General features: G+C 37.6%; 1 protein-coding gene across 3 annotated transcripts in view; it reads left to right on the plus strand.

The window, feature by feature from the left end:
• The first annotated feature begins 2,976 nt into the window (after positions 1-2,976).
• Positions 2,977-26,641, plus strand: part of LOC141556906 (proton-coupled amino acid transporter 1-like) — a 59,685-nt gene continuing 36,020 nt past the window's right edge. For 2 of the 3 annotated variants that reach the window (XM_074291851.1, XM_074291850.1), the window contains exons 1-6: positions 15,077-15,224; positions 17,593-17,683; positions 20,082-20,170; positions 20,920-21,015; positions 22,077-22,161; positions 22,599-22,817. In XM_074291851.1, the coding sequence (XP_074147952.1) occupies positions 15,082-15,224; positions 17,593-17,683; positions 20,082-20,170; positions 20,920-21,015; positions 22,077-22,161; positions 22,599-22,817 (723 nt within the window). In that variant the 5' untranslated portion in view covers positions 15,077-15,081. Of the gene's footprint in view, positions 3,105-15,076; positions 15,225-17,592; positions 17,684-20,081; positions 20,171-20,919; positions 21,016-22,076; positions 22,162-22,598; positions 22,818-26,641 lie in introns of those variants that run through there. The other variant, XM_074291849.1, reaches the window with a different exon arrangement.

Consider the following 26,641-nt stretch of genomic DNA (forward strand, 5'->3'; position numbering starts at 1 on the left):
AATCCTCAAAAATCTCTCCATAGATTCTTAGGAACTGTTATCTCTGCTCTTCTCCCCGAGAGTTTTGAGAAAAGCCTGGGGCAATTTGCGTAATCCAGCCCAGCTGCCACAAAGGAAGACAGGAGACTAAAAGGTAAGTGAAGTACAAGTGCCCACTTTGAACCCTAGAATATTGTAAGAGATACATGTGAGGCAATCTGGTTAGACACAGTGGGGAAAAATGCAAATAGGACTGACTCACCATATCTTAATAATTCCAAGGGGGAAAAAACCTCTTTGAACAGTCAAAGAAGGCATTCCCACTACTGTTCAGAAGAGATCTTTGTTGAGAAAATGGGTGTAAAAGAAGGTGAAGTTTCAAAACGCTTGAAGCGCTCTAGCTTAGACCTATGAAAGAAATGAAACTGCTAGTTGAGACACTAGAGGAATTTTTTCCATAAAATTGCAAAAAATAATGGAAACTCTTGTTGGAATAAAGTTTACCTTTGAGAATTTGGGAAATGATGAGGTAGAACTGAGCAAAAGCACTAGTAAAATGAACAAACTCATTTGGGAGCATATCTTAGGACAGCAATAGATCTGAGGATCAGGAGACACAACACTATAACAACTAAAAATTATGGAGAAAAAGAAAAGAAAAGCTAAAGCTTTCAGCAAAAGAACAAAATATGACTCAGACAAAGGGACCTAAAAGGAGTATTGTCAAAGAGAAATGACCTCTAACTTGCTTTGTTAGGCTTAGAGCCAGAGGAATCTTGGAGCTACCTTTTTTTCCAGTATATTTACTTTTTGGGAATTGGTAAACAAAGACTATAAATTAGGACTTAATTTATTGTTTTGTTGCTTGTCTAGACTGAAGAGAAAGATAGAGAAATGTTAACAATGCAGGTTAAATTTAAAATGCATCCCAGATATATGGGTGTTTTGTGGATTGTTAAATATTTACCAGCACATCATTTCTAAGGAGGAGGCAATATGACAAGTCATAGAGATTTTATAGATTTATGGGGATTGGAGGGGCTCTGTGACTCTGTGTAAACCCAGGCACATGTTCTCTCCATCTCCTTTACTATATAAATAAAACTTTCTTACAGTTTGAACTCTTGTGTTCCTGAGTGCTTTTAAAGGGAAGCTTTTAGCTAGCATTAGGGAAATGTCGATGCTGACATTTCCATTCCTACCTAAGCAGTAGCAATAGGCAAGAGGAGTTAAGGGTCTTTACAGGTCCTTCTTATCAGGTGGGAACAGTAGTGTATTAGTAAATGTTTAACAGCTAATTTTCTGGGGGTAAAAATGTACTCAAATACTGTTTTAAGTTTAATTTGCATTATTATCCTTGTAAGTCTAGACAATCAACAACACAATAAATCATAACTTGATTTGCAGCTTTTCAACTTTCAGAGTATAAATATTGACAATGAAAATTAATCAATCTATTTACAAGCTCCAGTACATCTCTGGGTGGAAACTACTGACCTATGGGTTTCATTTTACACAGTGCTCCTCTTCATGTATTCTAGTCTCAATAAAATTGGACTACATGTGCCCAAACTGTCTCCTTTAATATCAAATGAGCCTGGCCCATAGATACTTATTAATTGACTTATTGATTATAATTGATACTTAATAGATACTTATTAATTGACTTATTGATGGATACAAAATGTCCTCCTGACCTTAACTAAACTTAGAGAGACTTATATTAGGGGCATGGGAGATCAGGTTCCCTGGAATATAAACTGACCTAGGAATGGAACATGACCAAATGAAGAAAGATGTAGCTGTTGTTTGTTGCAAATTAGGTACAGTTCCAGCGGCCAGTATAGGGCCTGAGTTAGGGTGCTAAAGCCTTCCTTGCAAGGTCATCTCTTCTTGCCTCTCCCTCCACAATCCCACACCATTCCACAGAATATCAGTTACCAGAAAGATTTACAAATTCAATGACTCCAACCCAAACACCTATAAGAAAGCTCTTAGGACAACATCCCCAACCTATGGTCATCCAGCCTTCTTTGCCAAGCCCCTAGCTTCTGAGACAGCTCCTTCCAGTTCTGGACAGCTCTAATTGTTAAAGATTTCCTTGATATTGAGTCCAAATGTGATCATTAACAATTTCTCAATATTCCTGAGACTGCTCTGGAGACAAACTCAAGAAGCCTGACTCTGTGTGGCAAGCCCTTCAGACTCTTCTCCAGACTGAACACCCCCAGTTTCTTTGGAAATTTCTGATAAAAATAGAATAACGTTTCACCTTTTACTGCCCCCTAACCCTCCTCCTTCCCCATTCTCTCTCTCTTCCCCCTTTTACCTCTTTCTCCTCTTCTCCTATCCCTCCTTCTTACAACTTTTTCTCTCCTTCCTCTTCCTCCTTCCTTGTCTCCTCTTCATCTTCTCCTTTGCTTTTTTTCTCCCCTCCTGTTTTTCCCCATTCTTCCCCTTCCCTCCTCTCTTCTCTTCTCCATTCTCTTCTTCTCCTCTTTCCCTTTTCCTCTTCACTTCTTCTACTCTCTTCCCTTTCTCTTTTCTACTTCTCCTCTCTCCTCTTATTTATCTCTCCTTCCTCTTTTTCCCCCTCCTTCCTTTTCTTCCTCTTCCCCCTCTTTTCTCCTTTATTCTTTCCCTCCTCCATCCCTTTTCTTCTTTTCCATTCTTTTTTCTCCTCCTTCCTCCTTCTTGCTCCTCCTTCCTCCCTTTTCCTTATCCTCCCCTCATTTTCTTCTTTTCCATTCTTTTTTCTCCTCCTTCCTCTTTCTTGCTCCTCCTTCCTCCCTTTTCCTTATCTTCCCCTCATTTTCTTCTTTTCTCCTTTCTCCTCCATTTTATTTCTTCCTTCATTTTCCTCTCTCCTTTTCCTTCTCCCTCTCTCCGGGACATCTCCTATAGTGCAGAAGTCCGCCGCCAGGGGGCATAAGAGTGCTTGAGGAGAAAGAAAGCCATCTGAGAGCGGGAGGAGGGTGTTGGAGGCGAGGCCCGGTCAGCTGAACGCTGCGGCACATGATCGCAGCCGGCCGGTCTCTCGGGGTCACGTGACGGAGCCGGAAGAGCCCGGGAATGGCTCTGGGGAGGGCGCTGAGGCTGGAGGCCGGGGCTGGAGGCGGGAACAGGTGAGTCAGGATGCTGGGGAGCCGGGGCTCGCTGGACTGGCGCCCTTCCAGGAGGTGCTGGGGTCCGGACCAAGGTCCCCCACCGGGTGTCAGTCCTTTGGGCGGCGGCAAGGGGCGTTTCCAGGGCGGGGCTGGGGAAAGATTAGGGACGGGACTGGGAGCGTGTTTATGAGTGTGTATGTTTCCATGTTCGTTTCTTTGTGCCATTGCGCCCGCGGTTGTGCATCTGTCTCAGGGTGTAGAGGGGCAGCCCCCCGGAGAGCGCCCTGTGCTTGTTTCTGTCATCGCTTGTGTGGGTGGGTCTGTCAGTATGACTTACACCTGTCTGTACCCTGGGCTTGTGTGCACCTGTGCGGGGGACGGGGCGCCCTCTCTGGAGAGGAGTGACTACTGAAACGCTGGGAGACTAGGAAGGAGTCCGCCTGTTACTGAGGAGGGCGGGGAGGGGGGAATCTAAAGCGGGCCCTTAGCTTGGTCCCGCCGGCTTCCTGGCCTGCTTCTCCATCATTGCCACACCCGCCGCGAAGCTGTTTGCATAAGTCCTAAAACGAGCGCCCTGGGGGCCGTAGGAGCGTTTCTGGCGGGCCCGTTCATTCTAAAGAGGAAATCGAGGGGGGTAACTTGCCCGGGATCACCCAGTGAAGCGGTCGTGGAATAGATACTGCCCCCCTAAGTCTGTCGTGCTCGGCCCAAACTTGTCCTCGCGCGAGGCCTGAAGGAAACGCTGCTTTCTCCCCCCCTCCCCAGCCCTTCCCCGGTGTTGCTGCAGTTGTGACCCGTAACCACTTGGGTTTGCGGTTTCCTTGCGATCGCGGCCCCAGAAGCAAGTGACTTCCCCTAGACTTGGAAGAGTTCATCCTCTCATTCCTATATGTCTTTTTCTCTGTAGTATTTTATTTTCCCAAATACGGGCAAAGATAGTTTTCAACATCTACCTTTGCAAAACCTTATCTCCTCCTTCTCCCCTAGAGAGCACGCAAACCAATAGAAATTAATCATGGGCAGTTCTAAACATATTTCCATGTTCTTCATGCTGGGCAAAAAAAAAAAAAAAAAAAAAAAAAAAAAAAAAAAAAAAAAAACCTTGATATTTCTTCTGTTAAGCCGTATAATAACGAAAATCTTATGTTTTTAAATAGAAGATTGACTATCAGAAAGGGTGGCGGAGAAATTTCATAGGGGAATAGCTACAATGTCAGAATGTTACATTTAGTCATTGACTACCATACTTGAAGCTCAGAGGATACAAACAAAAAGAGCTGACGTTTCTCAGTTGTTACTTCTTAGATGTGAATCTCCCAAATTGTTAGTGTTTCTCCCTCTTCAGATTACCTTGTATTTGCTTCTTTGTTTGCAAATTGTAGCCCTTTATAAGCATGTAGAGCTGGGGTTCTCAAACTACAATCTGTTGGGTTATGGCAAACGGGCTGAGGGGCGGAGACAGAGTGTGAGTTTTTGTTTTTACTATAGTCTGGCCCTCCAACAGTCTGAGGAACAGTGAACTGGCCCCTATTTAAAAAGTTTGAGGACCACTGGTGTAGAGAGTATACTCCTTAAAGGTAGTAACTTTTTCCTTTTTTTTTTCCCCCGAGTTTTTCCCCCTATGGTAGGTTTTTACAATATTAACACTTATTGAACTGAAATAAATGATTAGTTGGGGCAAATAAAAAAAATTCCTCAAGAAGGTAGCATTTGATTTGAATCTTGAAGAGAAGGTTACATTACAGGTGCAAGATGTGTGTGATTATAACCAGAGATACAGCTCAAAGAAATGCAAGGAATCTGGAGGTGAGAGATGTTCCTGAGCCTGTTTTTCCCAACTTAGTAGCAACATAAAGTATATGAATGGAAAGGAATAATGTCAAATAAGTCTGAAGGATATTCAAATAATTTTTAAGGACAGGAAGTTGTATAATTCCAGTGATAAAGTCTAGATATAGGGAACCAAAATGAGATTAAGGTTTCTGGTGGTCAGGGAGTTAAATGATGAAGTCTAGTGGCAGGTTCCAGGTTCTGGGAACCAAATGGAGAGATTTGGCTCCTCTGCACCCCCTTGGGATTCAGCACAAAGGTAGGGAGTTTTGGGGACTCCTTTCTGGCTGCTCAGAGTACCCTGTAAAGGAATTTGCAGACCTGAAAACCTAGATTGATAAGAGGTTTATTATGGGGATTGGAAGTAAAGTTAAAGTCTGGTTAGGGAAATAGGTGAGGGTAAAGAGAGGATGGCCCTGGAAAGAGTATTCCAATGGACAGAGGCCCTTGGCGTGCCAAGCATAGCATAGCTGGCATGTTTGAAACCTCTGCAAACAGAGGGTTTTAGTTTGGCTTTTTTTATATTGATTGTCTTAGTGGGGGCTGGGATATGGAACAAATCAGAACCAGTGGTGGCTGGGCAGCCCAAACAAGTCAGAATAGGGGTTGTGAGAGCCCAAGTTGGCTCAGACCCAGTGGGGGCTGGGACAAGCTCTAATCTCCCATTGGAATTCAAAGGGATGCTTTTTGACCAGGATTTGTAATTGAATCAAAGGCTCTGGCATCCTGGAAAGACAACTTGTCTGGGGAGGATATCCCTTAGCCAGGAGGGGCTGGGATTCTGAAAGGAATCACAGATCAATAGGAAATACAGTTACTTAAAGGGACCACACAACTTGCTTCACCAGGACTAACTTTATCATTCTCTTCAGTAATCCAATTTTGGGCAAAAGTTGTAGAAGCTAAAACTATCTTTAGTTGCCTCCTCCTTTTAAGTTGATAGGCTTGCCTTGAAATGTAGTGATGAAAAGATCATGATAGATAGCTTGGTATAGAAAGAACAGAGTCATCCAGGAAACCTGGGTTTATCTTCCAGCCCAGGTGTGTTTCATTTGTTCAAACAAGGAACTATCTCTGCTGTAGGCATTAGTCATTCTAAATCAGGATTGCACAGTAGACTTTTAGAGCCATTGTCTTAGAAACAGTTCTTTTACCTGGGGTTAGGGAGCAATAAAGTCATTAGAGAGAAATGGACTTTAGGAATAATAGATTTAAACTATCTCCTTTTATGGTTGAGGAAATTGAGATTCAAAGATGTGAAATATTGAAGATTTTATACCAAATTAATGATAGACACTAAAGTACACTTGGGGTGTTTAGACATTGAATATAATGTTTTTTATAAGCACTCTTTTCTCTATTTTATTTTCAGTCATCATTTAAACTGGAGCTAGATATTATTTTGTATGGCTATTAAATATAATTAGGATTCTATTTAGGGAATTTTATAAGATCCACATGATTGATAAAATTCTTTGCATTCAAAAGCTACTTTGATTTGATCTAAAACTATAGCTGAGGTAGAAGCTTTAAAGGGAAAGGTTCATAGAAGTAAACTGGATCTCTGTGTTTTGTAATGGGTATAACAGAGGTTGCCCTAACAACAATATCAAGTATTCCTCCCTTTATTTATCATTTTTCAGTCAGATTTATTTTCTAGCTCCTTTTGTTATACAACTTTTTTTTGAGCTCATTTCTTGAAGCTTGTGTGGTTAGAAGATGGGATATTTAAAGGCCAGCTTCAGCTTTGTGAGGTTTTAATTATTTTTTACCTCATATTTAGGTAACTTATTCTAAGTTAACCTAACCCTCCCCTTCCTTCTTCCTCCTTTTTTCTCTCTTAATATCTTCTATAATGCTCCCACTATTATTAAAGAACTAGTTATTTGTATTCAGTTAGCACATCCTGGTAATTCTACTTTGATATTGTCCTCCTCTTTCTGTTGCAACCATATCACTAATATAAGCTTATACTTCTGAAATAGTCCTTTTCCCTTCCAGTCTTTCCTACATATGCCATTGAATTAATCATCCTTAGATATAGTTCGAAATATGTCACTTTTCTGTTCAAAATCCCTCAATAGCTCTCTTTTGCCTACTAAATAAGTCCATACTTCTTATCTTAGTATTAAAGACCCTTAACAATCTGACTGTATAGGTCAGGAATTATTTATTATAGTCCAGGCACTATGCTAAGCATGGGGAAGAGCAAAGAAAGGCAAAAGATAATCCCAGTAGTAACAAAGGAGCTCTTGGTGTAATGAAAAGACAAAAATCTAAGCAACTATATACAAATGAGTTATGTACAAAATAAATTTGAAATTATCAAGACATAAGGGTAGGTTTTAGAGTAAAGGGGATTAGGAAAGGCTTCCTGTAGAGGGTGGAATTTTAGCTACAACTTGAAGGAAGCTAGGGAAGATGAGATGGGAGAACATTTTATTCATGGAGTATAGCCAGAGAGAACATCCGGATGAAGTGTCTTGTTTTGGGAATAGCAAGGAGTATCACTTGATTGCAAAGTATGTATAACTTATAAGAAATAGTTATAAAAGGCTATGAATGGCAGAAGATTTTGTATTTGATCTTGGAGGTAATAAGGAACCATTGGAGGAAGTAAGAAAGTGATTATGGTCAGACCTGTCCTTTAGGAAGATGACTCTTGACAACTTAGATGAGGATAGCTCAGAGTAGAGAGAGACTTATGGCATGGAGACCAACTAACAGACAATTATAAAAATTTAGGTATGAGGTAATAAGAGATTCTGCTAGGGTGGTGTCAGGATAGTGCAAAGAAGGAAGAAATGTTTCAAAGGCAAAATTGACAAAACTTGGCCACAGATTAGATATTGAGGGAGGAGAGCAAGAAATTGAGGGTAACACCTAGTTTCTGAGCCTGGGTTACTGGGAGGATTGTAGGCCTTTTAACAGTACTAGGAAAGTTTGGAAGTAGGTGGAGAATGATAATGAGTTTAGTTTTATATATGTTGAGCTTAAGACATCTATAGGATAGCTATCTTGAAATGCATAATAACAATTGGAGATGTAAGGCTGGAGATTAGTAGAGGGGTTAGTGTCACATAAGTAGATTTGAGAATCATCTAGAAAGAGGTATTAATTAAATCTACAGGATCAGATAAGATCACCAAATTAAATACTGTAGAGAAAAGATGGCTCAGAGCAAAACTCTTTAAGACTTCCATGGTTAACAGGTGTGACTTGGATAAATTTGAGAAGGAGCAGTCAGAAAAATAGGAGGAAAAGCAGGAGAAAATAGTATCACAAAACACAGAGAAGAAAGTATCAGGGAGGAGAGAGTGACAGTGTCAAAGGGTATAGAAAAATCAAAAAGGGTGAGTTTTGGGGACAGGCTATTATATTTGACAATTAAGAGATTAATGTTAATTTTAGAGAGAACAGTTTTGATTAAATGATGATGTTGTGATTGAAACTATAGACACTTAGATGAGAGTGAGAGGAAAGAAGGTGAAGATAACCATTGTAGCCAGCCTTCTCAAGCTGTTTAGCCACAAAGAGCTTAAGAGATATAGGACAGTGACTAGTGGGAATGGATAGATCAAATGATAGTATTTTCAGAATGGAGGAGACATGGGCTTGTTTTGTAGGTACTAGGGAAGCAACCAATAGATAGGGAAAGTTTGAAGATAAATGAGTGGGTGGAAATGATAGAAATCTGCTTGAGAAGACAGAATGGGATAGGATCACTTGGGCATGAGAATACCTTGGCAATGAAAAAGTCTCCTTCTCTGTGTGATAATAGTGGCAGGAGTCATCTAAATTGTGAAATTAGGAATAGTGTGGAAGAGGAAGCTCTGGACAAATGTTCTCAAATTTTTTCAGTGAAATATGAAGCTAGATTCTCAACTGAGAGGGAGGGGAAGAGACAGTTTGAGTTTGAGGAAAGTTTGAGGAGGGATTAAAAGGTTTGAAAAAGCTGCTATAGTGAACTAATTAGGGGGTACTAAAGGAATGCCTTGAAACAGTGAGACTCAGTTGAAGTTCTCATTACAAATTTGTAGTGGACCCATTCAGCATGATTTCATGATTTTCCTACAGCTTCATTCAGTAATAGCATGTCTTGCATTTTCAAGGCACTGAATGTGTTGGATGCTGGTAGTGATATAAAAATAAGAAAGACACAGTCCCCACTTTCAAGGAGTTACAATTTAGCAAAAGTGATAAGGAGATTATATTTTGAAATGCCTTCCAAAATTAAATGATGGGGGAAAAAAGAGCAATACCATCAATATGGCACCTGGTTTCTAATCCGACATGTGTAGAGGACAATATCATTCCATAAGGCAGAGGGCAGCTATGAACAGCTAGAAATGATGTCTCCAAAATATGATCTTGTAGTAATTTGTATTACTATCTATTAATTCTGTAGTTGGATCTTTTCTTACCTGTGACTGAATTTGACTTTGTTCAGTGTGCCAAATTTAGAACAAAGTTATTATAGTAATTGCTCCCTGGATGACCTTGAGACCATATCAATGTTTACCAAATTTAACAAGCTTCAGTAGCTATAATTGGTGAAAGGTTGCTGATAAAATCTATTTTTATCATCAAAAATACATATTGTGTTTCTTGATAAATACTTTTTATGTATCTGTCTCTTTTAGGACCTTGGCCTTCTGGATATACCCTTAATCATAGATAGGAGGAGTACACAATGTTGTGAGATCAAATATTAGAGAGTTCACTTCTAGATGTCCACAACTGCTTTCTGTCTAATGGAGTGACACAAAATGTTGGAGCTCTATACAAAAGTTACATTAGAAACTTCATGCCATAGTGTTTTTCTTCCTTTCCATAATGTTTGACACTGGAAGGATTTCTCCTTTGGCATTGCTACTGTGCAGATGCAGGCCTTCACCACCTCTTGCCTAGACTATTGCAATAGCTTGCTGTTTAGTCTCCTATTCTTAAATTCCTTCCCCCTCATTACCTTAAGAACAGGTCTTACCCATGTCACCCCTGTTCAATAAATTCCATTGGTATCTCTAAGATCGTATTCTCTATTTGGCATTTAAAGTTCCTCACAGTCTGGTTTCTTCATATCTCTCTAGTCTTATATTTTATTCTTCTTTATGTATGAGCTAGTGATACTGACCTCCTTGCTGTTCCTCACAAAACCTGCCATTTTTCAAATACATGCTTAACTAGCCATATCCCATTCTTTTCATTCTTTCTCCCATACTATTGTGTCCTAACTTCCCTCAATTCCTTCAAATCAAGCTAAAATTTCACTTTCTATAAGAATCCCTTTCTAATACCTCATGATGCTGGTACCTTCCCTTTGAGATAATTTTCATTTTATCAAAGAGATATTTATATCTTGAATATACATAGCAGGTCTTTAATAAATATTTCTTGACTTGACCATATTAGTTTGGTTAGGAGAGGTGACCTATGGCTTTTGTTTTTCTTAAGATAGATGTTTCTATCCAATAAAAACAATGTTAGCATTGCTTATAATTTAGTGGACTATAGGCTATGATAGATTCTCATTAGATAACCAAGTCTAGGTTTAATGCCTGACTTAGGTCTAAAAAGTATTAAATAGGGAAAGTTCAGAATAGATAAATTTGTATGTTAGATTTCTTCTCTGTCAAATGCCACTGAGATCTTTTGCTTCTTCAGTTTATGGAATTGACTACAACAAGGATACTCTAGACTGATTCTAAAGTGAGCATACTAATCTAAGAATTAGGAGGCCTGGGTTCTTTAATTCCAGGTCTGTCAACTGTGTGATTACATCATATTGAAGATGCATGGGGCAGCTAGTGCTGCAGTGGATAAAGCACTCACCCTGAAGTCAGGAGGCCCTTACTTCAAGTCTGGCTTCAGACACTTAACACTTCCTAGCTGTGTGACCTTGGGCAAGTCTCTTAACCCCATTGCCTCAGCTCCCCTTCTTCCCCCCCAAAAGGGGCTTTCTTGGTCATTTGCAAAATAAAGAGGCTGGGCTCCATGTACTCTAAGATTACTTTTTATCGCTGTTTTATGTCCTAAGACTCTGATATCCTTCATTTTTCCTTTTCTTCTTTCCCTTTCCCTTCCTCTAATAGGTTTGAAATATCCAAACAAGTGATCTTAACTTATGAATATCTACTTAAATTATAGATTCTACCCATCATGTTGTAAATACTATATAAAACTGGTTATAATGACTCTAGCCCCTTTTCAGTGTCTGAGAAGACTTAGGGGTTACTCTTTCTTTACTTGGGTGTACTAAATTTGGAACAAAATGAAATGATAATGCTCCTTGAATGACCTTGAGACTACAAATGTTTGCCAAACTTAAGCTTTGGTAGCCATAATTGGTGAAAAGTTGCTGATAAAATCTATTCTTATCACCAAAAAATGCAGCCTATGTTACTTAATAAGTACTTTTTGTGTATCTCTATCACTTGTCTTGCAAAAGTATTATTCCTGAAGGCAAGAGTACAAAGTACCATGAGATCAGATATTTGAGAGTTAGCATCTAGATATTTGAAGCTGGTGTTTGGAAGAAGCCCAGTCATTTCCTCCTTCTTTTAGAAACATTTCTTATGCTTCTGGGAAAGAAAAACAGTTTTAGCACTGCTTATGGTTTAGTGGACTACATGTAGGCTACAACAGATTCTCATTAACTCCTTAAATTTAGATACTGGCTCAACTTTGAAGAGTATTGAATGAAGATTGAGAAAAGATTATTAATTTGACTAGCTACTATTCTTTCTTTCTTTTTCTTTTTAATAGTTTTTATTTACCAGATATATGCATGGGTAATTTTACAACATTGACAATCGCCAAACCTTATGTTCTAATTTTTCCCCTCCCCCCATGGCAGGTTGACCAATACATGTTAAATATGTTAAAGTATAAATTAAATACAATATATGTATACATGTCCAAACAGTTGTTTTGCTATACAAAAAGAATCAGACTTTTAAATAGTGTACAATTAGCCTGTGAAGGAAATCCAAAATGCAGGCGGACAAAAATAGAGAGATTGGAAATTCTATGTAGTGATTCATAGTCATCTCCCAGAGTTCTTTTGCTGGGTATAGCTGGTTCAGTTCACCACTGCTCCATTGGAACTGATTTGGTTCATCTCATTGTTGAAAAGGGCCACATCCATCAGAATTGATCATCATATAGTATTGTTGTTGAAGTATACAACGATCTCCTGGTTCTACTCATTTCACTCTAGCTACTATTCTAATAAAGAAAACCAACAATCAACTGTGCACATACAAATTATGTACAGGGCAAACTGGAGGTACTTTGTGAGGAAAAGCACTCATATTAAGGGGAATTGGGAAAGGATTCTTTCAGAAGAAGAGATTTTAGCTAGGACTTTAAGAACTTCAGGAAATCAGGAGATGGAGGTGAGGAAGAAGAGCAGTGAAAGCATAGGGGACACCCAGCGAAAATGGATGGATTCAAGAAATGGAGTCTCTCACGCAAGAAGACTGGTGCCATTAGATTCTGGAAGGAGAGAAGTGAAGTATAAAAAGATTAGCATTGAAGAAAGAAGCTGAGTTAGTTGTTCACTTGTTTTAGTCGTGCCCATCTCTTCACGGCCCTATTTGAGATTTTCTTGGTAAAAATACTAGAATAGTTATAGCAGGTTTTAAAAGGGAAACAGAAGAATTGATATGTCATCTAACAGGAGCTAAAAGGGAGCTTTGGAGTTTGTTGACTAGGAGGGTGAATGTATCTTTAGCAAAACCACTGTGGAGTCTTTTTAGAGGATGAATTAGAATAGGGAGAGATTGATACAGATAAACCAATCAGAAGGCTATTGTAATAGTCCAAGCATGATCATAGTAATCAAGTTTTACACCTGATTGGTGGTAATATCACCTGACTTGGGAAAATAGAATATATATAGATAGTAGATAAGATTTAGCAACAAATTAGATATGGCTAAAGAGAAAGAGTAAGGAAAAGAGAATGACAGATTGGTTTTTTTAACCATATAATATATTGTTCACATTACTTTTAAAACTGTCCCACTTGTTAGGAGCTTATTTTGAACTTTTTTCTGTTCTCTGTTATTTAAAAAAGAAAACAAACCAAAAACCATTTCAGTGACTTTTTTTTTTTTTTTTTTTGAGCATCATTATTGTCTCTTTCCCCACCATTCCCCACTCTTAAAAAGAAAATGAGAGAAATAAAGGGGGAAACTTATGATAACTAAGCACGCTAGCATAGTGTTCATGTATGTCTCTTTGCATGATTTTTTTCTATGCCTTGAATCTATTCCCTGTCAGAAAGTGAATAACATATGTCCATGTGTGGACTCCTGAGGATAGTGGAAAAATGGAGTCTGTTTATTTCAAGGACCTTCCCCTTTTTATACCCTCATACCCTTATGTAATCAGAACACTGGGCATGTGCCAAGTATATATTGTGCATGGCTTGCTACCTGATATCACTCTGCTTCAATCACAACACAGGTTGTCACCACTCTCTGACTTCTCAGAAAGGCTGAGAGCCCTTAGGGGAAATGGGGAGCTGAACCAGACATTGTTAGCAGGTTCCCTTTGGGCTGAAGGGTTTTATATCTCACCCAGCGTTTCCCTACTGTCTGTGACCCTCTTACATATTTCTATCTTTTAGAATTTTCATCTATTACAGATAGCATCAATGAGTTAGTATGACTTCATGTTATCTCTCCTGGAGCTTCTCACAAAATCTTATCGTCAGGTTTCATAAACTTTGCATCTCAGTAGCATAAAGACATAGAATAGCCATTCATATACTTGAAGAAAGAGTTCATCTTTTTCTAAATCTTTCATTTCCATTTTCTTAACCATCCTGTCCTTTTAACAAATCTTCCATGTGGTGTGGATTTTTATTTCCTCACATTGTCATAATCTTACTCCAAACGATACCTCAACTTTTTTTCTCCTAATATGTGGCCCATGCAATTAAACATAATACTGCAAGTATGGCTTCCTGGATGAATGATAGACTTTTCCTTTTAGTAATTGGTGTTTGATGCAATTGAGAGGGTGAAAGGTACATGGGTAAGAACCTAGAAGTCTCGTCATTAGATCTTTGAGACCATAAAGCCCTTCCATAGGAGCTTACCAGGTAGATAGAATATCACTTTTATATTCTTTGGGGAGGGCTTTACTAAGGCAGTTATTTCCCTTCAAATGCTCAAAGACCCTCCCAATGTTCTCCAAGTCATCCTTTGGCAGAAATGGAGGGGAATAGCTACCAAAATGTGGTCTTGCTATTATATTCATCAGAGACATAATATCCTTTCTTTCCCTTCTGTAGTGTCACAAAGACCATGTACATCTTCCTTTCTACAATTCAGATACACCATTATTTTCCCTTTTCCTCTCTTCCTGAAAAAACAGCTTCTCCTTCATCTCTACAAACATCTCTGAGAGAGAGAGAATGAGAGAGAGAGAGAATAGCAGTAATGCCTCTCCATTCCAGTCTTTGGGACATTGGTACTTCCAGAACTCTTTGTTATTTCTGCCACCTTGTCTTTAAATTTTTTTTTTATTTCATTAAATATTTTCCAATTACTGGTAAAAAAAATTAACAATCAATCATTCTTTAAAATTTTGAGTTCCAGTTTCTCTCTCCCTCCATCAGAAGGCAAGCAATTTGTTATTGATTATACACGTGAAATTATGCAAAACATTTCCATATTAGCCATGTGCCATTTACTTCTTAGGATCACTGGAGTTAATAGAAGCAGAAAACTTTAGTCTCAAGGAGTTAGGGTCTCTAGTTGCCCCTATTTCAAACTGAAACATGATGGGGAGAAAGAAAATTTGATACCTCTTTGTGGATCCCAGTGGAATGTTCTTTCTTTCCTATTTAACACCCTTTCAATTCTCACTTTTGATTAGTTTCCTATCTCTAGATGTGTGGTAAATTTAGAAATTTATGAATATTCTCAGAAGGAGCACAGCATAAGAGCAGTGAGCTTTGCCCAACAATGTGTACTTTGTACCTGAGAAGTTTCATATAGTTCCAAGTCACTGTGCTGTACTTAATACATAAATAGTTGGCACTATTAGGAACAGCAGCCATGGCTGCTCCTACCCAAGAGTCTACTAAGGGGCTAGAGTTAAAAGCCAAGGCTAGTGAAGACCTTAACCCTGCTCCTGTTCCCCCAGCCACTATGTCTACTCAGCGACTTCGGAATGAAAACTATAGTGGCTACAGTTCTACAGAAGTGAGCCCCGCTGAGTCCCCTTCCAATGGACTAGATGACTTCTCTGGCTCAAGCTCCTACCAGCGGTTTGGAGAAACCAATGGGACAACGTAAGTGTCATTCTTATTTTTCAGAGGCTTTTGTTCCTGATTATGGATTTGCAAACCCTGCTTTGGACTATTTTTCTTCTCTTTATCAGTAGTTCTTAATCAGTATGGTATATTTGTGTTATTCTCTTTTACAATTAGTATAGTTGAGGTATGGGGAGTTGTGTTAATGACAAAGTCAAGTTTGAAAATCTTTGCCCTTGAGAATATAGTTTGCTTCTTAGATTTTGTTCTTTCCAGGTCTGCTGGTCCTATGAAGCTATGGGTCCTTTTTTGAAAAATTGAACTGGCACTGATTTCATTAACATAGGGGACATAGAGTGAGGAAACTCCTTATATAATGAACTAGCAGTGGGGGGACTAGGAAAGGTCTATTGGAGATAAGATTTGAATTGAATCTTGAAGATAGCCAGAGAAGCCAGGAGGCATTGGGGAAATGGGAAGGCATTTTCATCAGGTGAGATAGCTATTGCAAAAGGCATGGAAACAGGAGATGTTGACTTGGATGAGAACTAGAGAAGAGGCCAATTTGCCTTATTACACAGTATGGTGCTGGAGGAGGGGCAGTATTCATTAAGACTAGAAAGTGTAGAGTCATGTTGTTGAATGGCTTTTCTAACCAGAGGAGCTTGTATCTTATCCAAAAGCAATAGGGAACCTCTGGATTTAATTGAGTAGGATAATGACATGGTCAAACCTGTAGGGCAAAAAGAAGTCATATATGAATGTATGATTCTTTTGCTATCTTAGTGGGGAAGCACTTGGACTGTCTATTTGTTATCCCTTTTTATAAAGCTGTCCACATTATATTTACAAATTAAAAATTGGAGGCAGTTTTGCTTAGAGCAACAGTAGTATCAGTGAAAACTATTCCTTCCTTGCTTCCTTTCAAGTAGAAAGATTTAGGGGCTTAGTAGGAATAGTGCTAAATGGTATTCTAATGGATCTTCCCATCCCTTACTCTAGCTCCAGTGGGTCCTTGTTTAATTCTAACAATTAACTAAAAACTGTTCTATTTTGTACTTGCAACTGAGCCTCAATCTACCTTTTTAGTCTTATGGAATTATATACCCTCCTTACCTGCCAATGCATATTGTAGTGCAGCCAAACTCTTCAAACTCCTAGTCAGCTAGGAATGTGGTAGTGCACTAAAGAGAAATAGAAATGTTAGAAGAAGGATTAAGTTTAGAGAGTAACATGATTCCTGCTTTGGATATGAAAGGGCCCTTCCTGCAAAATATGTAGCAAGTAATTAATGTAGGACTGGAGTTCAGAAAGTGAGGTTAGATCTGAATATATAATTTGGAAATCATCTGTAGATAATCTCTACAGATGTAGAAAATTTACTTTAACCCATGGGAAGTAGGAAAAGAGAATTCAGGAAAGATTTCTGGCCATTTGTCACTAATGCTTAGGTGGTGGGAGAGAGATGAAGAGCTAGCAAACAGAGAGGTATAAGGAAAGCCATAAAGAGGGTGGAAACTCAAGGTAAAAGAGAATGTCAAGGAAGATGGAGTCCTTGGTAGCATTCCAAGCAGCCATGAATCAGAAAAACTGAGAATAAAGTATCATATTAGTGGGGAAGACATTGGTAGCCATGAAGAAAGGTTCCAATTCAAGATGTGGGTTAAAAACTGTTCAGGGAGTGAGCTAGTAGTGAGTTTTAGGAGTGGGGCAGCAGAGGCCAAAAGAGAGATAACTTAAGAGGTAGCAGATTCTGACTTTAGCATGTTTGTTCAGACAACTGGGAAGGAGGCATAGAGAAGGTAAACATAAACGTAAATGAGAGAAAGGAACATAAGGTGAGGGAGCTGTGCTAGAGAATGACAAGGAAAAGAACGACCTCTTCCTCAGATACTGGAATAAAGAAGGAGGGGGTGGTGATATTGAAGAGTTTGGAGGTACAAAGTAAGAGAGGTAAGAGAACTTATAAAGTCCTTTGTTCATATCAGTTTTCTGAAGTTAGAGAGTGCATGTGTTATTTCCATTTTACAGATAATGAACCTGGAGGCAGTTTTTTCTACTATTGTAGCTCCTGACGTTATTCTTTATTATTCAAGAAGCATTCCTGATTAGCTTTTTGAGTATTTTATTTTTTATTTGCAGATCTTCTCTGTTCATCTTTTATTCTTAGGAATGCTCTTCCAGTTAGGTTTCAGGTGCTTGTACTGGATGCTTGGTACTATATATATTCATAGAGGCCTCTGCACCACACAAGCTTTGCATATGCTCAGAGAGGATCATGGTGCTGAGAGAGACAGCTTGAGGGATACCTTAACGTGCTGTTTTGTTTTTATTCACCAGGTGTTGGAACGTGGGGTATCCATCTCTCCACTCTAACTCTCCATTATCTCTCTCTTCATCACTACAGATGGTTCCAAACCTTGATCCACTTATTGAAAGGGAATATTGGCACAGGTCTCCTGGGGCTGCCCCTGGCAGTGAAAAATGCAGGGATCTTGGTAAGAGGGATTTGTACTACAGAAAGGAAGGAGGAATATCATAGCTCTCTGGGAGAATAGATTTTGGAGTTTTTTTTCCCCCAGTAATAAAATATTTACTAGAGCAAGCAAAAAGGAATGCATATTTGAAAGAAATCTTCACAAGTATCACAAAATCTGGTAGTTCTGGATACTTTTATAAACAAGATGAAAACAAATCATTTCAGCAAAAAGGTTATTATGACAAAAGTAAAGAAAAAAAGGTAATGTATAATTGAAATCATATTTTTAAAAACTGCTCAGATTTATTTTTAATTAAGAAACATCTTAATTTCCAGAGTAGTTCCTAATCACAGTAGCTCTGGGCACACCTTCCCACTCTCTCATGAATCTGAAGAGCCAAAGAACTGCTTTCCAAATGTTGCAGCACACCTGTAAAGCATGTCAGAAACTTACAAGATTGTGCCTGCTCGTTGCCATTTGTGGAATCCAAAACTCACAGCACAGAGAGCCTGCCCATCTCACACTAACCCTTACTTGGCTACCAGAAAAAAAGGAAAAAAAAATCTGTCAGGAGTTGGGGGAAAAAAAATCACAAAAATACCCCAAACTGCAGAGCACATATCTGTACTCTACATTAGCTTTCAGGACAACCTGGACTGGCTCCTCAACACCTAAATAAGATTTCAGGAGCAGATTATGACTGCCTATTGGAAGAATAGATGTTGATTGCTTTTGTGCCTTTTGGGAGATGTAGGGAGGTCTATAGCTGTTATTTCATTAGAGTAAAGAATTTGAGAAATAAGAACTCCTATTATGGAAATGTAGCTCAGCTAGGTGGCACAGTAGAGAGAATGATGACCTGGAATCAGAAAACTAATTTTCTTGAATTCAAATCTGGCCTCATAAATGTAATAGCCATGTGACCCTGGGCGAGTCACTTAACCCTGTTTGCCTCAGTTTCTTCAGTTGTAAAATGAGCTGGAGAAGAAAATGGCAAATTAGACCAATATCGTTGCCAAGAAAACCCCAAATGAAGTCACAAAGAATCAGACATGACTAAATAACAACTATAGAAACTCATTCACAGATGTACATGGTAACTTATCTTAAGTCTTAAGAGACTAGTTACCTAAAGTACTGAGAAGTTGAGTGATTTACTCTCATAGTTACACAGCATATATCAAATTTAGTACTTAAACCAGGTCTTTGTGACTGCAAGGGTAAGCTTCTATTTGCTGTACCACATTACTTCTCTTATGTTTTCATAGTATTTTTAATTTGAAGGGTTTTTTGTTTTTGTTTTTTGACTGATTCAAATAACCTTGCTAAAAAGCAAATTGCACATATGGCTGGTGGGAAGGAGGCCCAATTTATACTGAGAGTACTGACTTTTTAATATCGGTATTTTGTATATTTCTAGAAAGGCTCTTGGCTAATTTCTCATCAGCCCTATTCTGCTCCATTTCTTAAATTATTGACTCCTATTGTTTTTTGAGATATTTTTTGATAGATCTTTGTGTTCAGAGATATCTTAATTTCTTTTAATCTTTAGGATATCCCAGAAACTCAGTTTGGTAATTGCTCTTAAGATGATCCTTAAAAACCCCACTTTCCATTTAGTCTTTAGAGTCATTAAAGATATGTCTTTCCCTGTTATTGCTCAATACTGTTATCTTAGCTTTTATTTTTCATTAAAAGATTAGATATTCTCAAAAGAGTGCTAAAGTTCAGGCTATTTTCCATATTGTAGAATGACTCTTTATCATGTTCTGCTCTCTAGGACTGCCTAAAAACTTTCTACCTGAAATTAGAATTAATTACATTTTTTCTTAAAATAGATTTTATTGATAACTTTTGCTTTTACATGACCTAGATTTTCACCTTTATCCTTCTTCTTTCCCAGAGAGCCATCTCTTGTAACAGATTTTTTAAAACAAGAAAAAAAAGATAAAGAAAAAATTCAACAAAACCAAGTAACATTAAAAAAAGCCAAACACCCAGAAATTACATGCAATGTTTCATGTCTATGAACCTCAACCTCTACAAAACAGTACATACCTCAGTGACATTTTAATGTTACATAACTAATCCTTTTTTTTTTTTTTTTTTAATAGCTTTTTATTGACAGAACATATGCTTGGGTAATTTTCAATTTCATTGACCCATGCAATCACTTCTGTTCCAACTTTTCTTTCCTTTCCCCCACTCCCTCCCCTAAATGGCAGACAGTCTCATACATGTTAAACTTGTCAAAGTATGTATTAAATACAATATATGTGTACATATTTATACGGTTCTCTTGTTGCACAAGAAAGGTAAAAAAAGAAACCTGGGAAGAAAAACAAAAATGCAAGCCTAATGACTAATCTTTTAATGTTATTTTTACTCTCTTTTCACCTACACTTTCTTTTTCTAGATGGGTCCTCTCAGTCTGTTGCTTATGGGCATTATAGCTGTGCACTGTATGGGTATCCTGGTGAAGTGTGCTCATCACTTCTGCCAGAGGTAAGACACATTTGTCTCTGTTCTTAGATGAATATCTATTCTTTGAAGTTTAATAACAGTCTTAGTTCCACTGAATTTTATTAAAGTTGTTTCTTCTCTAACTCATACTCACTGCTTATATAGCTTATATCAATGTATAACCTTTACCTCTTTGAATATAACTGTTCTATATATTCTAATTTATAGCTTTCTCTAAGTGTTTCATAGTCTTTATTTTGGGACCTGTTAGTTAAGGCATCGTGTAAAGACCATATTCTAATTCTATGTTCTGTATACATTGAAGTTGATTAATACTACCTAATAAGTAAGTAATAAGTAAGATGGCAATTTAGCTAGGGGACCAGTGTGATATTTCTCTATTACAAATAATTAGTAATAGAAAGTAGTGGTTATATTGTTCCTTTTATGTATTCTTCTTTAGGCATCCAGCCACCTTGATTCTTCTTGACATGAAGTAAATGGGTTTCTCTTCTAAGAAAGTTTCCTATTTGTTTAGGAAAGAGGATAGGAAGGATAAAGTTTGACTAGTACTTAGAATCCTAGCTTCTCCATTTCCCGAGATAAGATGCTTTTCAAGAGATATCTGGATCACTATTACTTTCACATTTCAGTTGGTCCAGGTTTTAAGAGTGATGCCCTGATACACATAAGGCACCGTCTGCTTTGACAGTGCCATCCTTCTTGTTCTATATAGATCCCTGTAATTGGGGTAAGTGAGTTCTTAGTTTGGGTTTTTTTGTCCTCCACAGGCTACACAAACCCTTTGTGGACTATGGAGATACGGTGATGTATGGACTGGAAGCTAGTCCCAGCTCTTGGCTTCAGACTCATTCTTTATGGGGAAGGTAATTAATAAATATTTGTTGATAGTGTTTTTGTTTGCTTGATGAAATATGAAATGTGTCTTTTGAGTATGTGTATATGTGTGTATATTCTGTGATAATTTCTATCCTAGTGCTCTTATTAATTGCCCACTGTGTGCCGATATTACAATCTTTATTTGTGCTACACAAGTAAAAAAGCATGAGACATACCTTATAAAAATCTTTCATGTAAGTATGTATAGAATAAAAGGAATAAACACAAATTAGTCAAATGCAAGGTAGTTAGAAGGGAAGATTTTAGCAGTTAGAGGTTTGGGAAAGGTTTTCTGTTATGCTTGGACTTTATCTTAAAGGAGGAGATATATATAGATATAGATTCCCCCCTGAATATAACTCTCCTTTAGTTTTTAAAAAGATTTTTTTAACTAGAAAAAAATGGGAGTTAAAAATGAATAAAGTAAGAGTTTAAAAACATTGTATAATCTGTGAAAGAAGAATGACTTTGATGTTTAGAATCTTCCTTTAGAACAGGTCTCTCATGTCATATATTTTCTACTGAATAATTCCAGTGACTTACTATTACCTCAGGATTAAATATGAAATCCTCTGGCTTCTAAAATCCTCTGTAACCTGACTCCTTACCCTTCCAGTCTTTTCATCCTCTTCCCCTCCATGTATTCTGCAATCCAGTCAAATTGGCTTCTTACTGTTCCTTTCCCAAGATATTTTGTTATTATCTGTACTGGAATTCCTTAAAATCACAGCTAAAAACTCACCTCTACAAGAAGTCTTTCCCAGTTTCTCTCCTGGCTGATGCCATTCTTAGAAGATTACTTCCAATTTATCTTGTATATAAATAGTTGTTTGCGTGTTGTCTCCCCCATGAAAATGTGAGGGCAGGGATTGTTTTTGCTTTGCTTTGTATCCATAGTGTTTAGAACATAGTAAGAACTTGATAAATGCTTGTTGTCTTGATTTGACATTGTTTTATAAGTACAAGGTTTAAATTGATGTTTTTTTCCTCTCTTTGAAATGCTTCATTTAAAAAATTGAATTAATTTCTTATTCTCTCCCATCTGTAGGCATATTGTAAGCTTCTTCCTGATTGTCACCCAGCTGGGCTTTTGCTGTGTATATTTTGTATTTCTGGCCGACAACTTTAAACAGGTAGAGTGAAAGAGAACTCAAGAGACTTTTTATACTTGGACTTCTAGGAAAAGGACTGAATGCTAAGCCTTTTACATAGCTGTCATTTCTTTGGACATCTATAAAAAGAAAATGTGCATTCTAAAATGTTAGTGCCAGAAGGATCTGCTCCAGATCTAGCCTTTGTTATCCCCAAAGCTCTTCAAAGTTTCCAGTTTAGTTTAGTGGGCATTTATTAATTTCCAGTTGTGTGCAAAGCCCTTTGCTAGGGTGGAGAAGATACAGTGATAGAGAAAACATGATCCCTCCTTCAAGGCTATTTTCTTTTAGAGATTCCATATTCTTTCAGTGCTTTGTTTTGCAGGCTCACAACCCTTTTTTTGGAAAGTTCTTCTAGATGAATTCTACTTGATGAATTTTTAAAGAATTTTCCTATTTTTTTTCCTCCTGTATTTAAGGTGGTAGAAGCAGCCAACATGACGACCAATGACTGCCATAACAATGAGACAATATTGCTGACTCCCACCATGGACTCACGATTGTATATGCTCACTTTCCTGCCTTTCCTGGTGCTACTGGTGTTTGTCCGAAACCTCAGAGCCCTGTCTATCTTCTCGATGCTGGCCAACATCAGTATGTTGGTCAGCCTTGTTATGATCTATCAGCACATCGTCCAGGTATGTGTCCAGATCAGGTCTGTGGTCACTGCCCTAGAGTTTGACATCTAGAACTAGGTGGAAGTTCTGTCCATTTGTTCCTCTTAGCTTCCCATTTGTCTATTGCTCTGTGGTAAAAGAGACATAAAACTGCTGTTTGATGAATTAGAGGCATCAGCATTTTGAGAGCTATAATACATACTTAACTTCCTTAGATGATTCCTTGGAATTTTCTGTGTTAAAGCAAAAGGTGAGAAATGTGAGGAAGGGGCTGACTGCCTACATTCCCTGTCTGTAACTGATTGAGCTGCCAATATCAGATCAGTTAGTTCAGCTTATTGGTTATCATACCACTTTTAATTGGGTAGTGAACTGTGCTGACTGACCTGATGTAGATCATTGGTAGGGAAAGGAAGAGGGAATTGTCTTTTCCCTCTACACTTTTGCATGTTCCATGTCTATATTAATACAAATTCTTGCATGTGGTTCAGACTTAAAATGAGCCAAGTATTTGCAGTAGACAATGAGGCCATATGTTATAATAGAAGAGCACCAGAACCTGAATTTGAAAAACATCTCAGATACTTAGTAGCTATGTAACTTAAAAGAGCCAATTTGATATGTTTGGTCTAAGTTTCCTTATCTGTAAAATGGGGCCAGGGATATTTGCATTACCCAACTTTCCAGGGTTGTTGTATTATACATGCTATAGAAGTGTTATGATAACAATCCTTTCTCTTGGAGATATAGTTATCCTTTCCACATCACAGGAACATGACACTTGCAATTTGGAAAATCTGCATAAAACTTGGGCCCACCTTTCATACTAGCGAAGAAGTCTGAATTATTATGGTACTAAAAGATAAAATGTTTTGATATTGTACAGTACCATACATATATTTTATGTATTTCTGAGTTTTTAAAGTTCTATGTCATCTGCTGGCCTTCTCATTTTATCTGCAGCTTCTACAAAACTCCCCTAAAATGACCATTTAATTTCTTATGCCATCCCATGATATATTGAAACGCATTGGATTAAGTAATGATGTGGAAGGGGTAATTGTATTCTTCTGGTTAGGATTTGGTGACTCTGCTCTGTCTTGGTTCTCTCACATCTATTTGACAACTCTTTCTCAATTTTTATTGCTGAAATGTCACTCAGCTCCAGCTCCCCAAGAATGAGTGTGTTCTCTCTTTCTTTTCTTCTTTACACTTAATAGTATTTTTTTCCAATTACATGTAAAGATAATTTTAAAAACATTTTTATTAAAGCTTTTTATTTTTCAAAACATGCATGAATAATTCTGCAGCACTAGCTAATTAGCATTAGCATTAGTTGCAACTTGCAAAACCTTGTGTTCCAGTTCTTCTCCCCTTCTCCCACCTCCCTTCCTTAAATGACAAGCTATCCAATATATGTTAAATATAGTAGAAATATATGCTGAATCCAATATATGCATACATATTTATATAATTATCCTGCTACACAAGAAAAATCAAATCAAACCAGAAAAAAAGGATGAAAAAAATAAAATGCAAGCAAATAACAACAAAAAGAGTGAGAATGCTATGTTGTGAACCACACTTAACTCCCACAGTCCTCTCTCTGGATGGAGATGGCACTTTTGATCACAAGACCATTGGAACTGGTCTGAATCAAAAGATGATTTTTTTTTTAAATTTAAATTTTATTTTATAATTATAACTTTTTTTTGACAGTACATATGCATGGGTAATTTTTTTACAACATTATCCCTTGCACTTACTTCTATTCAGATTTTTTCCCCTTCCTCCCCCAACCCCCTCCCCCAGATGGCAGGCAGTCTTGTACATGTTAAATATATTACAGTATATTCTAGATACAATATATGTGTGTAGAACCGAATTTCTTGTTGCACAGGAAGAATTGGATTCAGAAGGTAAAAATAACAGTTTACACTCATTTCCCATTGTTCCTTTTCTGGATGTAGTTGATTCTGTCCATCATTAATCAATTGGAATTGGATTAGCTCTTCTCTATGTTGAAGATATCCACTTCCATCAGAATACATCCTCATACAGTATCATTGTTGAAGTATATAATGATCTTCTGGTTCTGCTCATTTCACTTAGCATCAATTGATGCTTAAGTCTCTCCAAGCCTCTCTGTATTTCTCCTGTTGGTCATTTCTTACAGAACAATAATATTCCATAACATTCATATACCACAATTTACCCAGCCATTCTCCAATTGATGGACATCCATTCATCTTCCAGCTTCTAGCCACTACAAAAAGAGCAGCCACAAACATTTTGGCACATCAGGTCCCTTTCCCTTCTTTAGTATTTCTTTGGGATATAAGCCCAGTAGTAGTACTGGCTGGATCAAAGGGTATGCACAGTTTGATAACTTTTTGGGCATAATTCCAGATTGCTCTCCAGGATGGTTGGATTCTTTCACAATTCCACCAACAATGCATCAGTGTCCCAGTTTTCCCACAGCCCCTCCAACATTCATCGTTATTTGTTCCTGTCATCTTAGCCAATCTGACAGGTGTGTAATGATATCTCAAGAGTTGTCTTAATTTGCATTTCTCTGATCAATAGTGATTTGGAACACTCTTTCATATGAGTGGAAATAGTTTTAATTTCATCATCTGAAAATTGTCTGTTCATATCCTTTGACCATTTATCAATTGGAGAATGGCTTGATTTCTTATAAAGTCAATTCTCTGTATATTTTGGAGATGAGGCCTTTATCAGAACCTTTAACTGTAAAAATGTTTTCCCAATTTGTTACTTCCCTTCTAATCTTGTTTGCATTAGTTTTGTTTGTGCAAAAACTTTTTAATTTGGTGTAATCAAAATGTTCTATTTTGTGATCAATAATGGTCTCTAGTTCTCCCTTGGACACAAACTCCTTCCTCCTCCACAAGTCTGAGAGGTAAACCATCCCATGTTCCTCCAATTTATTTATGATTTCGTTTTTTATACCTAAATCTTGGATGCATTTTGATCTAATCTTAGTATGTGGTGTTAAATGTGGGTCCATGCCTAGTTTCTGCCATACTAATTTCCAGTTTTCCCAGCAGTTTTTGTCAAATAACGAATTCTTATCCCAAAATTTGGGGTCTTTGGGTTTGCCAAACACTAGATTGCTATTTTTATTCACTATCTTGCCCTGTGAACCTAACCTATGCCACTAATCAACTAGTCTATTTCTTAGCCAATACCAAATGGTTTTGGTGACTGTTGCTTTATAATATAGTTCTAGATCAGGTACAGCTAGACCACCTTCACTTAATTTTTTTTTTCATTACTTCCCTTGAAATTCTTGACCTTTTGTTGTTCCATATGAATTCTGTTGTTATTTTTTCTAGGTTATTTAAATAGCTTCTTGAAAGTCTGATTGGTATAGCACTAAATAAATAGATTAGTTTAGGGAGTATTGTTATCTTAATTATATTTGCTCGGCCTATCCAAGAGCACTGAATGTCTTTCCAATTATTTAAATCTGACTTTATTTTTGTGGCAAGTGTTTTGTAATTTTGCTCATATAATTCCTGACTCTCCTTTGGTAGATTTTACCAAATATTTTATACTATCGACCGTTATTTTGAATGGAATTTCTCTTTGTATCTCTTTCTGTTGGATTGTGTTGTTAATGTATAAAAATGCTGATGATTTATGTGGATTTATTTTGTATCCTGCAACTTTGCTAAAATTCTGAATTATTTCTAATAGCTTTTTAGGAGAGTCTTTGGGGTTCTCTAAGTATACCATCATGAAAAGATGATTTTTAACATTCATTTTTGTAAGATTTTGAGTTCCAAAATTTTTTCTCCTCTCTCCCTTCTCTTCCCACT

This window comes from Sminthopsis crassicaudata, chromosome 2 (assembly GCF_048593235.1).
Source record: "Sminthopsis crassicaudata isolate SCR6 chromosome 2, ASM4859323v1, whole genome shotgun sequence".
NCBI classification, from domain to species: domain Eukaryota; kingdom Metazoa; phylum Chordata; class Mammalia; order Dasyuromorphia; family Dasyuridae; genus Sminthopsis; species Sminthopsis crassicaudata.